Source organism: Ixodes scapularis, unplaced genomic scaffold (genome assembly GCF_016920785.2).
Source record: "Ixodes scapularis isolate PalLabHiFi unplaced genomic scaffold, ASM1692078v2 PGA_scaffold11__112_contigs__length_91849675, whole genome shotgun sequence".
NCBI lineage: Eukaryota > Metazoa > Arthropoda > Arachnida > Ixodida > Ixodidae > Ixodes > Ixodes scapularis.
In genome coordinates this window covers 57401050-57414617 of record NW_024609837.1, presented here as the reverse complement: position 1 = coordinate 57414617, position 13568 = coordinate 57401050, and the positions used below count along the sequence as shown (strand labels likewise).

General features: G+C 48.1%; 1 protein-coding gene across 34 annotated transcripts in view; it reads left to right on the top strand.

The window, feature by feature from the left end:
* Window positions 1-120: 120 nt before the first annotated feature.
* LOC8023646 (protein tramtrack, beta isoform) overlaps window positions 121-13568 on the top strand; it is a 217870-nt gene continuing 204422 nt past the window's right edge. For 18 of the 34 annotated variants that reach the window (XR_005799048.2, XM_040505260.2, XM_040505253.2 and 15 more), the window contains exons 1-3: window positions 523-631; window positions 1256-2379; window positions 2452-2655. Coding sequence is in view for 32 of the 34 variants with exons in the window: in XM_040505260.2 (XP_040361194.2) it covers window positions 1290-2379; window positions 2452-2655 (1294 nt within the window). In the remaining 2 variants the exon portion in view is untranslated. Of the gene's footprint in view, window positions 632-1255; window positions 2380-2451; window positions 2656-13568 lie in introns of all 34 variants that reach the window. The other 16 variants (XR_005799053.2, XM_029966529.4, XM_040222242.3 and 13 more) reach the window with 1 other exon arrangement.

Sequence of the window (13568 nt, the reverse complement as noted above, 5' to 3'; positions counted from 1 at the left end):
AACATGGCGTCAGCTTCTTCACCGGCCCAGCCTTTCCGCCGCAGCTGCATGGCTGCATCTGCGCCGCGCCAGCATTTTTTTTTAGTTTTGTTTTTAGTTTTTACCGTGCCGCTATTACCGGCAACAAAACGCGGTCCACACTCGTCGTTCAGCTTCCAAGGCCGCACTTCTCGTCGCATTTTCTTCACCCATAAACAGGCCGTGCTCGGATAAGCAGACGGATAAAATCAGAGCAGCCTGGGGCCGTTTTCTTCTAGTTTCAGGATATTCGGAAGCGGCGTGGATCGCCATCTTTGAAAATTCGCCTTCCGCACCGGGTCGCGGGTGCCAACGCGCATGCGTGGCGGCCCGACACGCAACCTCTCCTCCATTATTCTCCTCTCCCCTTGCTTGTCGTCCTCCTCTCGTCTATCTGCCATTGGTCAAAAAAGCGCGGGAGGAATAAGCGTCGCCCGCTCATTGGTGCGTGCTATCAACTGGGGGTCCCCGTCGCTGGTTCCGTGGAGGAAAAACACCCCAGCCCGAACTGCTCGAGTTCAGTACCGCTTGGGACACGAAGAACGTAGGCCGCCACTTCGGTGAGCCGCGCAACGCCGGACGAATGCAAGCTACTAGTCCAAGTCCAGAATAGGTATGCCGGGGGCATTATGCAGGCTTTTTGGTTTGGGTGCCTCTATTATTAGCCGCGTATGTGGCAGGAAGCTGTCGGATGACGGTAATGGGCACAATGAACTATTAGGCCTAAGCCGGAGCTTGTTTTTTTTTTTTTTTTTTCTTTGTCTGTAGTAGTGCGGTGGATTTCGGCGGATTCCAATTCCGGTCATTTTCATGCTTCTATTTTAACAGCGTAGTGCCGTGTATTCTGGTGCGTTAAGAAGTCTCCGAATACAGCATAGGGCTTATTCAGCACGCCAAATGCTTTCGTTGAAGTGAGAGGTCGTAAATCGTGAGAAAAAAAAAAGAATGAGTAAGTTGCTTGGGGCATGCATTTGCGCCTCGTTTGAGCGGATCCTGAGGTAGCCTTTGTTCGACGTAGCGAGGGAGGAGTAGCCGCCATGTTGAACAGTTGCCGGGAGGGAGTAGCCGCCATGTTGATTTTCATGTTGAAGCGGTCGCCATCTTTGCGTGGTGACGCTTTGGTTTTGCTAATCGGATTTTTGTGGGACCGTGCGTACGGCTACAGTTTTGCGTGTCGTCGTCGCCGCCGTTTTGGGATTGTGGCCGGATATTGTAGCGGTGCTTTGTTTTTCTGCAGCTGACGTCGCGGCGGCACAAGATCGGGGCTCAAGATGGGGTCCCAGCAGTTCTGCCTCAAGTGGAACAACCACCAGTCGAACATGCTGGTTGTGTTCGAGCAGCTCCTATCCAACGAAGCGCTGGTGGACGTGACGCTAGCCTGCGAAGGTCACTCCCTGAAGGCGCACAAAATGGTCCTGTCTGCGTGCAGCCCGTTCTTCCAAGCGCTGTTCGTCGAGAACCCCTGCAAACATCCCATCGTGATTCTCAAAGACATGCGCTACATGGACCTCAAGGCCATCGTAGAGTTCATGTACAAGGGCGAAGTGAATGTGTCGCAAGACCAGCTGTCGGCGCTGCTCAAGACTGCCGAAACGCTGAAAGTAAAAGGCTTGGCTGAGGTGACGGGCGACAACAGGCACGGCCTGGTGAGTGTGGATGGTGCAGACGCGAGGACTATCAGCACTGCGCGGCCCGAGTCGCCGCCCATGTCGAAGCGGAAAAGAGGCCGGCCGCGGAGACGCTCGCCGAGCGACTCGAACAAGTCCGACTCCGAGGACCAGGGAGCTCCGCCGGCGACGCGCATCAAGGCGCCCGAGTCTCCGGAGATCATCGAGGACGGCAGCATGTCGAGCGACCGCGTGACTGCGGCAGCGGTGGCCGCGGAGTCTCCGGCGGCGAGGACTTCGTCGGCGGCTGTGTTGACGGCAGTGTCTTCGTCGGCGTCGACGGTGGCGCTCAGTAACAAAGTGGTGGGGGGTCTGCCGGCGTCGGCGTTGACGGCCAACTCGATGTCGTCGCAGCATACTCAGGACTCGGTGGGGGACGACACGGGGGTGGACGGGGACGATGCGGACTTTGAGGTGGAGCCGTCGAACCTCATGGAACAGTCGATGACGACCGAAAACGTACGTGTGACGGCCCTGAGTGGCGTGCTTTGTCGGTTGCGGGGGCGTGCAGAGTCTAACCCAACGCTTGTCGCGTCGCAGGTGCCAGTGTTCGCGGACGTCGCATCATCATCACAAGCGGCGGCGCTAGCGTCGGAGTCGCAACAGTCACATCACACAGGGTCAACGTCCGACAACTCTGCGCTAGTTCCTGTTCCTGCCTCATTGCCTTCAGACATCTCAATCTCCAGTCAACGTGAGTGGCGTTTCGATCGTTTTTGTGTTCCGCACACTTCATTATGCTGACGGTTCCATTTTTGTCTCGCAGTCGACATCAAGCCCTCCCCGTCTAGTTTAATACCGCCGTTCGACGAGCAAGCCATCTCCCCCGTGGTTCCCCCGCAGCCGGCGGGCTCCGCGGATGGTTCGTCGAGCGCCATGATGATGGCGTTCACGGACATGTCGGGCGTGCCGGCCATCGCTGGACCTTCCAACTACCACCCGGACAAGCAGCAGTCTACGCCTTCCCACGGTAGGTACTCTCCCCCAACCCACACACCCCGCCCCCATGCCCCTCCTGTCTTTCCTCTCCCTAAATGGTCGACCGCTTCATCGTCGCAAGTCGCCTGTCATGCGACGTGGTTTGCGGCGACGAACGGTTCGGCCGCGTGTTCACTGCTTCTGCGAGGTTTGTTCCTGGAAAGAAAATTTGCTCGCTATGTGGCGCAAGCTAGCTCCGTATACAAAGGGTATAAGTTGACCTCGCAAGGGTGGTGCATGCTTCCGTTAGGGTTTGTTAGGATGTCTTAAAACTCTTGGTTAGGATGTCGCCAAAAAAAATGTGTACGATTTTGTATGTGCCTGGAACTTGTACCTGTAAAACTGCTTGTATGACACGAAAAGTAAAGGACTTTCGCTGGCCTGTCCCTTTTCCTGTGTCCGGTGTTTTGTGTCGTTCACTCGTCGGCGCTCGCTTCGCGTTGTCAAGACGTCGCAAGCTGCTGCCTGGCTGGGTGTCCGCCGACGAAGACTGCTACGATTTCGCGTTGTCGCGTCGCGCTCGGTCCCCGTGCCTGGCTTGGACTTCGAGGCGACTTCTCTGCGAGCCCTGGGTCGCCTCCACCTTGGTCTGCTAGCGCGCTGGTTCGACTCCAAGCGTCGACTGTTGCAAGCGCGGTCTCGACTCCCAACGGTCGCGTTCGTCCGCGTGTCGCGGCTTCCCTTCGCGTGTTGGCGGCACCCGAAGATTTCTCTCGGTGGTGAGTATAACTTCCTCTGCCTTTTTTTTTTTTACTAGTTGTTGAGGGCGTCAGGCGTTTGTGTAGGCCTTATTTCTATGTCAGGTACGGTGTTAGGGTGAATTTACGGTTTTGGCTAGGCAATGCGTCTGTACTGAACATGCTGTGCCCTACTTGAATTAAAGCCGTGCCCACCACGCCGTGTTCGCAGTCGGTATCTGCTGTGTGACTGGCGACATGGTGCGAGCGAGCTGTCTGGACGGTGTGTTTGGGGGAGGCTGTTATGGTATGGCTGGTGTGTGGCTGAAACAAACACAATCTACTGTCGCTCGCACCAAATCCACTACTCTACACGCCGGGGTCTACACGGATTCACCCTGGGGCAAGAAGTTAAAGGGGGTCACTTTGGTAACACGTACACAACATCTGCTCGATGTAAGGGGTCACTTGTGGTCAACACTCCCTCGGGGTTGGCTTGGGTGGGGCTAACACGGGGTGGGACCTGGATGTGGGTTGGGCCTCTGCAGTTTGTGGTCCTGCTGCGTTCTTGCTGCGTTCCTGCTGCCGGAGTCCTGACCTGTGGCCCTTGGTTTGGTAAGATTTGAATAGCAACGGTTTTCGATATTTACCGATCCTGTTCGTTTCAGATTCCCGCGGGACGAGCAGTCTTGTGAAGCCTGCGCCGAAGATGCTCTTCTGTAGTCTTTCTGGCACCATATTAATGTTAGCTTAGGGAAGTTTGGGTTTCTCTTGTGCTGCCCTTATGGCCAAAGCTTTGGTTTTGACACTGCGCTGCTGAAATTCGACATTGTATAAGCGTAGCTAGCTTTTCTTATGGATGCCAGTAATTTGATGTGGAATAAAGTGATTTGGTTCGAATTGGCAACTGTTGGTGGCCTCATTGTTGGTTCTGGGATGCTTGGACTGTCGTAGTTTGAAGCCAAAGCTTTGCGTGCCATTCTGCTGTTGCATTTTGTCGTTTGGTCGCAAAGTTTCTCTTCGAACACGGCTTGGTCTCGAGGTCCTGTTGAGCCTAGTGTGCTTACAACTTTTAGTAAAAGTCCGGTCTCCCCTACCTGGTTATATTTTATTTCGTTTCTCGATTAGATAGGTAGTCCTTGTTCGATCCTGGAGGGTCGCAGCATCCCAAAGGGCCATTGGCCTGTACCTGAAGCCTGTGGTGCCCCAGTATTACAGGAACTTAGCAGTAACAAAGAACATTAACAGTAACTAATATTTAACGTAAAGGTCATGGGTTGGTTTTGCTGTCCTGATAAGCCTGAGAGGAGTCTTTCTTGCTTTGTGTATCGGTGAGGGTCTACAGGTATCCACGGACGTTTTGCTGTCCTGCTACGTCGGCATTTGTTGAACTTCTGTAGTGTTCGCAGTTGCGGGCATCCCCGGAGTAGAGGAAAAACCAGTTGCAATTTAGTACATGCTGTTGCGTTTGAGATTTGAGAACTCTCCATTCACACGACCAAGTACCTGCTATACCCAGTTTCACCTTATGTTGTACCGCAGCGAAGGCTAGAAGCGCGAGTTCATTGCGTTGGCTGCTGCCTTGGTGCACGAGAGCCTGTGCTGCCGAGACGTGCCCTAGAGCAAGGAGCTCGCGCTTGTAGCCTTCCCTGCAGCAATTTGTGCAATCTGGGAAACGGCCTGCGCTCTTGGGTCGACCTTCATGATCGTGTGGATGGGAAGTCCATTTGCAGTCGATGAATCAGCCAGCGCATTTGGGTCGCGGGCACCTGTCTCGCGACCATTGATGTGTGGCGGGGGCAAAAATGGTATTTCGGCAGAACGGCGTTTGAGCTCATCCGAAAAATTATAAGTACGCAGTAAACAGTAGTCCAGAAAAGATATCTTGACAGTTGCTTTATTTTTACTCGCCCATGTTAAATTATGGTGTTACGAATGAAGCAGTGGACGGTGCTTGCTAATCGCAACGAGCTTGATACTCGTGGGGTAATCGATATTTTGCAATTATAGCACTCCTAAAAGCAAAAAAAAAAAAAAAAAAAACTTTTTAGAAGCGCCTATGGAGGCGCCGCAGGAACGGTGGTGGCGGACATGGGTACTACCCAGACATGGCCGCCATAGCTGCTGCTTTGGCTGTTTTCTGTGGTTTTCTTTTTCTTCCGCCCCCCTTTTTCTTCATTTCCTGGCGTTTCCACAGGCTCGAGGCTCCTTCGGCCACCCCAGCAAGAACGTCTGGACGATTAGGTTCGATCACCCGTTCTGGGAGGGCCGTTGCGGGCCTGAAGAACGCCGGCAACGTTTGCAAAGCCCCAAGCGTCGTCGTCGATGGGTTGTGCGTGTTGGCGTCTGTCTCCAGGGTTGTGCGAGAGTGCAGCGTCAGTGAACCGGCCAACTTTTGTGTGTTCCTCGTGTCGCTTTTCGGTGGCGGGATTCCCTGCGGCGCTACACGAGCAGCGCAGGGCGCATCATAATACACAAACCCACAGGTATGTTCGGTGTGCAATTTTCTTTCACCGTTCCGCTCCACGGAGTCTTCCATCAACGACCGAGTCCATTCTGGCTGCAGCTTTCCTCCGCGCCCTCCCCGTTCGTCATCACAACCCCTTCTCGGATCTCGTCTAAACGCGCCTTTGCCGGAGAGCCTATATATAAAAATAGCCCCGCCGCTGCCGCCGATTTGGCGTAGTCCTAACTACGGAATACGGCATTAGGGTTACCGCACTCTACGCGAATCGGGTTCGTCCTAGTCCGATCCGAAACGAGCGTCCCTGACGAAATGGTCCGGTGCCTCGCCCCGTTTTCCCCCAGGTTGTTCGAAGTTCGAAAGCTTGTTGACGGACCGACAACATAAAGTCCTTTTAGGACAACCGAAGTGGAAGCGTCCGTTGTACGCAGCCCGCGCAGCAGGCGCTGCGTCTATTATATTTTTTGTTTGGATCTGCGCGCGAAGTGGTGATTTTTTTCTATTGCCATCATGCCGCTAGGCAATGTCATATTACCCCCGGCTGCGCAATTTTTCACTGTTTTGCGGCGCGTGAATTATTCCATGCCGGCACGCACCTCATCGGTGTGCTATGAGCTTGGACCGGTTAACGTCACTCGGCGGTCTCCGTTGCATTGCGCGGCACCTCGCAGTGTTCGAGGTGCCGCGCAAGCCGAGCAGCGTGTCCAGTGACCCTTCGCAAGGAGCTTTAGTTCACTTGAACACAGCAAGACTGGGTTACGGAGAAAAAATAACGTCGGGGTAAACGTTCATGTATTCACCAGTCACCAAAAAAACTGATCACCCTGACAGAAAGCTTGCGTAAACAAACATCCGTCCATGGGAAAAGCTTGTTCGATGAAATCAGATTAAACATCTTGTACGTTCATTGTATATTTTTGTGCCTGCATCCTTCCTAAAATCTCCTGCCAAAGAGAAAAACCTGCATTTGGTTACTAGTTACAGACCTGGTTCAGTTTTAATTTTTTTGGGGCACGTTACGTCCCTACCATTGGGGGGTGTTCGAAGCAGCTATCAGAAAAAATCCACAGATGGTAGGTGCAGGTAATTCACACCCATTGTGTTACCTACTGCACCTGGGTTCCAAAAAGAAAGCATTCATTGTGACCCATCTGCCTCAAAATATAGGTGGTTCACAAATTGGAAGCATCCATTAAATGGTTACCTCCGCTAAAATGAGGCATCTGTGAGCCGCTCTTCTCAAACGAGTTGGAAACATTCCTTCCAGAAAACTGGTGACTGTCATGCTCGGTCTGCTGCCTCTGGAAAAGGCAACAAAAATAATTAATTTCCAGCTGCCCTTTGGAAAACAGCAATAAGCAACATGCGAGGCAGGTGTAATCCTGGCAGGCGGTGTCATTACGAAAGCGTTTCTGCTCCCTATGCAGATGTTCAGAAAGTTGCGACGGCGCTCGGCTAGAATAGGCCATCTTTTCAGAGTTCACTGACGGCGCTCGTTCGATGCCGTTTACACAGCTTCATCTCCGAAACAAACAGAAGCCCAAATCAGCAAAAAACTTGGAAGGTCAGGCTAGAAGTCCTGTGGCAACATCTACCGCGTGACACTGAAGAGAGCATGAAAAAAAGGGAGAGGATACCCAGTTGCTCGCATGTTCTCACCCGCTTACCCATGTTTTTCCTGTCGCGTTCATTGTCATGCTAGAACCGGTTTTGCACCTACCATGCCCGGCGTTCCTTTCGGCAACGATTCAGACGGCGCTGCACGTTGTGGACAGGTCTATTGTCTCCATTGAGTTAAGCTCCCTTGAGTTGGGACAGAGGGTCGTTGAACCCCAGAGTTGGTGAAAAAGCAAGAAGAAAGAAAAAGCTCGCAATGAAGACCTTGGCGTAGTAGAATGGAAAGCATGAGCTGTTGCTTTTGTGAAAACAAATGGTGTGTTCTTCGATTTTGAAATTGGCGAGTGAACTCGTTCAGTGCACCAGGGAAGCAAAAAAGAAACCAAGTGTGGTGGCGTCTCTACATGGGTGAGCCTTTGCTCTTGGAGGGTAACTCAGGATGTGGGGGACGGGCAAGCAGTCTGAACTGTTTCATGCCCGGTCAACTTCTTTTTTGGCAAAAGCAGTGAAGTTGCATTTGTCGATGAAGAATGGTACACAAACAGGAAGGCACACTTTTTTGGACACACGTAGGTGGCAGACGTGCTGTCACTGAGGTCGAATGGACATTATGGTTGTCGGGTGCGTTGTGTATAAAAATAAAGAAAATTTCGAAAATTTTCATGGCCGTCGTTGAGTTTGGGCGCTTACGGAAGGGTTAGTGATTCCCAGCGTTGCTTCAAGTGCCCTGAAGCAATTGTAAGCTTTCAAAAGAAGGAAATATGTTTCAAAGAATGTGGCAGATGCCTTCCTCCCAAGTGAAGCATTCTTTATTAGCGCTGCAAATGCTCTGTGTGTTTGTCGTGTGAATCGTCGGATCTGACACATGTTCTGTGTTGCTGTCTTATTTGAGTGACCATGAAGGTATACTAGCTAGAATGAAACTTCTAACTTCATGCTCCTGACAGAAATTCTTCATTGTCCTTAACTTTTTTCCCCCCCCAAATTCTACAGTTTAAAGCTCGATCACCTACAAACAAGGTTTTCTGGAAGGCAGGGAAACCCTCCTCGCCATTTTTCCCATTTCCCCCTTCCCATTGCTATCCCGAAGGCATTTAAACTCCTTTTATTGCTGCATCTCCCTGCTGGGTAAGCCGGGATAAGCTCCCAGCTTATCCAGCCCTAAAATGCAGCAACAAAAGGATCCCCCCCCCTGCCAGCAAGATACAAGTGGGAGAGGAGGAAATTGGAAGGGTGGCGAGGAGGATTTTCTTCAAGCGCGGAAAGGGATTTTGTAGGTGACCTTTAAGAGGAATGGCATTTCAAGGTTCGCCTAAACTAACATTTTGATAAGTAACAATGTTTTTGTGTTGTTTACTGCATCGCATCCTTGTGAGAAAAATTTTGTGTTTTTTTTGTGCTCCGTTGCATTAGTAGTTAACCATTTCCATTACCCATTAGAACCTCACAGCATCACATAGTGGTGTTAACTTAACGGTGTCTTAAGTATCAGAGACAGTTGACAGAAAGTAGTGGTTCAATAATGTTTGTATGCTTCAGCTTTATCTCTATAATTGAGCTCCACTTATTTGTGAATGTTTCATTCTCATGTTTGTCTAAGTAATTGCTGATAATTCACCAACTGTAGCTTTGCACAACTTTTGGCAGTCTAGTGCCATTGTTGGAATGATAGCAGCAAACAGGGATTTCAGAAGTCGTATCCTACGGTAATCTTGAACCGCAGGTGACAGAGCTGTGGACGCAATGTGGTCGCGGTTCCGTAGCGTGTTGGTGTCAGAACTTCTCTACAGCCTGCTGGTGGTGTTTCTTCGTGCAAACTTCTCTTGTCTTTCCATGTCGATTTTAAAATAATCTGTGCATTGGTTCGCTTGTTTTGAATGTGTGCAGTGTTGTGATGACAGACAGTGACAAATTTGAAATGTTGCATTGTGTGCCTTTGTTTGGTCGACAGAGTACGCAATTTTTGTTTGTTCTGTCGTGAGCCCAAGCTTTTTTATTTGAGCGCTTGTGTGGCTGAAGCAACACTCCCAGCTATGGGCTCAGCCTAAATGGTTGCAAGTTTGTCCACCACCTTTTTGAGGATGAATGTTCAAATGTCATATCTCTCTAGCTGGCAGCAGTATTAGCTAGTTTTGAATATGTCCTTCGAGTTGTCAAATGGTATTGTGACGTTATGCAGTTGTCGTTGGGTTGCAGCTTTACAAACTTCTCCTGTGGCATGACTGTGATAAAACTAGATGGTGCCAAGATGCAGATACCTTAAATTTTGATTGTTGACGTTTGTGAAAAATGCCTAAACAGTTTAGAAACATCCCTTTTGGAAACATTTAAAGGAAAGACAAGAAAATTATCATGTAACTTAGCTTTACAGAGAGGTTCTAGATTTTAGTGGAAAGACGTTTTCTTTTGAAGTTGAAACTTTGAGCTCACCAAAACTTTACTAGAATAGCAAGGTGGGCTAGTTGGATTAATAGTGCCAAAAACAACTGTTCCGAGTTAGTGCTAGTCCGGTCTATGTGTTCCTCTCCTTGTCTTTCCTTTGCATTATTGATCGTTCATAGTACCAAAGCTTGAAACATTTTTGAGACCAAAAGCAGATTGAATAAGACTGATTTTAAAATAAAATTTTGTTTCGTCTCGTTTTACAGTTGCAGAAAGTTTTCGCATTTTGGAGTGCAATCTAAGCGAGGTACACAACGGTAGAAATTAGTGTGATAGTTCGAGTGAGGTCCTGATCTCTTGGGAGAGCGCAGCATTGAGCCCGACTTTTGCAACGTGAACTTTCTATACCACACGATTCGGGCCAACTCAAGTTTGTTGTGTGCTGGTTTAAAAGGGTGAAATCAATAGGAAAATTACTTGAAAAGTGTTGGGTGTGTGTTGTGTTTCAGTATAATCTTATGTGTAAGCTTGCTTCATTGAATAGTGCGATTCCCAGGCGCCATTTAATCCTTCACGCTTGGGTCGAAGTTGGGGGCAACCGAAATCTTTACTCCTCACTGTCTCTGCTTGCTTGTGATATCACTCGCTCATAATCGACAAAGCAAAGTGGTCTTGGTTAAATCTAACCAGATATTGTCGGGTTAGTTTAGGCTCTCGAGACATTCACAGAGTACCGACGCTCATTTCTCGGCGGTATAGCCACGTGGCGTGGAAATGTAAGCAATGTAAGCAGCTTCTTGGCACAATGTGACGTGTGCCCTCATGTTTTGGCGTCGACGCGAGAGAGGTGGATTCCATCCACAAAGCCTGGATCAAAGAGTGGTTGGCATTAAATCAGAAGTAGATTGAGTACTTGGAGGAATGGCTTGTCTTTAAAAGGCTCCTTAGAAGAAAAAAAAATGTTCTTTTTAAACAGTCTGGTTGGGACACTCGTGTCAATTTTACGCAAAAAAAAAAAAAAAAAAAATTCTTTTAGAGCAATATTGATGGTGCGAGACACGATTTAGATTGTAGTCACCTCCTTTCCACTTGTTTTGTCGCCAAATTTCGGGCGCATGGACGAGGGGTGGATCAGCTTCGCCTTCACGTTGAAGCGGAAAGAGCAAAAGACCATCTCGTTGAGGTCCAAAAGCGCGAAGTGCTTGGCATCGCTGGGTTGGCTGGTGTCAGAAATAGCTCCATTCTTTGTCCCGGTGGTACGCCACGGGAATTCTGGCTAGCCAGTCACCAAGTATGTTTCCAATACTACTCTGTAGATTTGTTTCCCTTTTAATCTACAGTTTTCTCATCTCTATACTTTATTTCACAAGTTGCACGCGGCGTAACCCAAGCAGTTGGTTAGGACGGGAAGGAGGATTTTTTTCTCTTACCAAGACCTCTTTTTGTGCATCCCAGACATTGCTTTTGTGCCTATCGGAGATTAACCTGTCGCTTAAAATGCCTACACAAGCGGCTGTCTCTTCCGACCGTGGTTTCTACAGCGTTGTGCTTATCTTAGTGAAGCATAGTATAGATGGTGTGTCTCATTCGGCTGGGTCTAAGCATCTAAAAGTTAGTGAGTGTGGAGCCAATTAGTATACACGAAGTGCCGCACACCTAATTCGCATGCAACATTGGCCTTTTTTTTTTCTTTGCATTTGATTTGTATCTGGCACTGAAGGGCATCAAACTTTACCGCTAAAAGGTGCCGTGAAGCAATTTTTTTACCTTTCTTTGCAAACCGTTATTGAACCGGAACATTCATTCTCTTCCCTAGAGTAGTTTTCTAGTGAAAAAAACATGAAAAATTTTAGTGCGGCTTTAGAAGCAATCATACCTTCGGGGTTGAGAGAATAAAGATTGAAAGCATTCGTGGAGTTGTAGTCAGGGGGATGGTGTCTGGGCACTGTTAAATAGAGCAGTCACAAATTTAATTCTCACAAAGTGCATTTTTTTAAAACTTTTTTTAATGTTTTGTTGTTTTTTCATTTTCAAAGGTTTATAGAATTACTGTATGTGTGAAATATATAGGACCATGCAATAAGCGATAACCCATCATTCTCCTTTGTACTAGATGGAAACAGCCTCCTGTAACTGTAGGATGCAGATACATGTTTTATAATCACCCATTGGAGGGCTATTTTTTAATGTGCTTTCGTGGAGCGAGTGGTTGCTTAACGAACCCTAGTTATGCCTTTAAAAATGCACAGCACTGGAAAGCAGATTGCTTTTCTTTTTCCACTGTATAAGACACATTTCTTTTTTTCTTTTCCCCTAAATTCTTGTTGGTGCGTTTCCTGCATCTTGCATGTAGAGATGCCGCAAACTTTTTATGAACCTGAGGTTCGAAAGATTCACAGTTTCAATTTTTAACATAAAAATTGGACGATTTTCAAACCTTAGAATGTTTAATGCTGAGAAATTTGATTGTTTTTGAACTAGATTTTTCATGCTATGATATTAGACAGTTTCAAACTTATTACACTAAGAAATTCAACGATTTTCGAACTTTTGAACCTGCTGGGTTCAAAAGTTTGATGACCTTCTAACTTCTGAACAAAAGTTTGACAAAGTTTGAACCAAGTTCACCACTATAGGTTCTAGGCAACAAATATAAATAACACAAGACGCCAATGTGTGAATTGCAGTTGAAATTCTACTCAGAGTCTTACGGTTAGCTGATAATGCTACAAACAATGTGCTTGTAAAGTGCTAAATGATCAGTTTGTGGTAGTCTTGGCCTCATATGTCACACCTTTTTCTTTTGACTTCCGCACAGAGCCTCTCTTGCGCACCACTCCGTAAACTGCCCCGAGGTAGCCTGTAAGCCAACAGATTCCTAATCTGCAGGCTTGAAATTCAACCGGGGCACTTAGTGGGGAGCGTTCTTCATAGCATTAGTTGTTTTGTTTTTGGATGCAAGTCCCTCGATTTTCCCGCGTCAAGGAAAGGCGTGCACAGAGAGCGACGCAAATGCGCTGCAGCAAATGCTGAATCGGCGCTTACTTAATTATCATTAGTAACCGGCTGCATTTTAGAGCGGCCAGTATCTCCATTCGTTAAAGAAGAAAAGTTCCAGGCAGCGGCACTGTGGTTAGCTTGATAACAACCGGTTGTGATTTGAACAGCTGTATTAGGCTGGGTGGTCCCCTGATTTGGTCTCATTGCATTCTCCTCATCCCTGATTTGCGTCAATTGCCGTGCCTGTGTTCAGTGTTTTATCCGTCCCACGGATCACCCTGCCGCAAATAAACGCCACATCAGTTTGCAAATAAGTAGGAAGTGCATTCGCCTGACTGCCTCGGGGCTTTCTGATGAACCCTTCAACCAGTTCAACGCTTGTTTTATAAGTTCCGACAAATAACGAGCAATACAGGTAGTACCGTCAGTACCGCAGCACGTAGAAGGAAGTAGCATAAAGGGGGGGGGGGGGGGGGGGGGGGGGTACACCACCCCAAAAAAACAATTTCTGCAAAAAAAGTTTATTTTGAAAAATGTAATATTTACATCCACCAGGATCCAGAGTATTCTTAGAAAATTTTTTTTATAAATTATTTTCGGTCCACCAATAATACTAAAGAAAAGGTAGAGGTTGGAGCACTTTGAACACATTTTTCTCCATTCCACATTTTGGCATAAATTTCGCATTGGGAAAACTATAGTTTTGTCATTACGTAACTTGGATTCATTTTATGAGTTTTTCTGGCGTGAAATTAAAAACAGTAT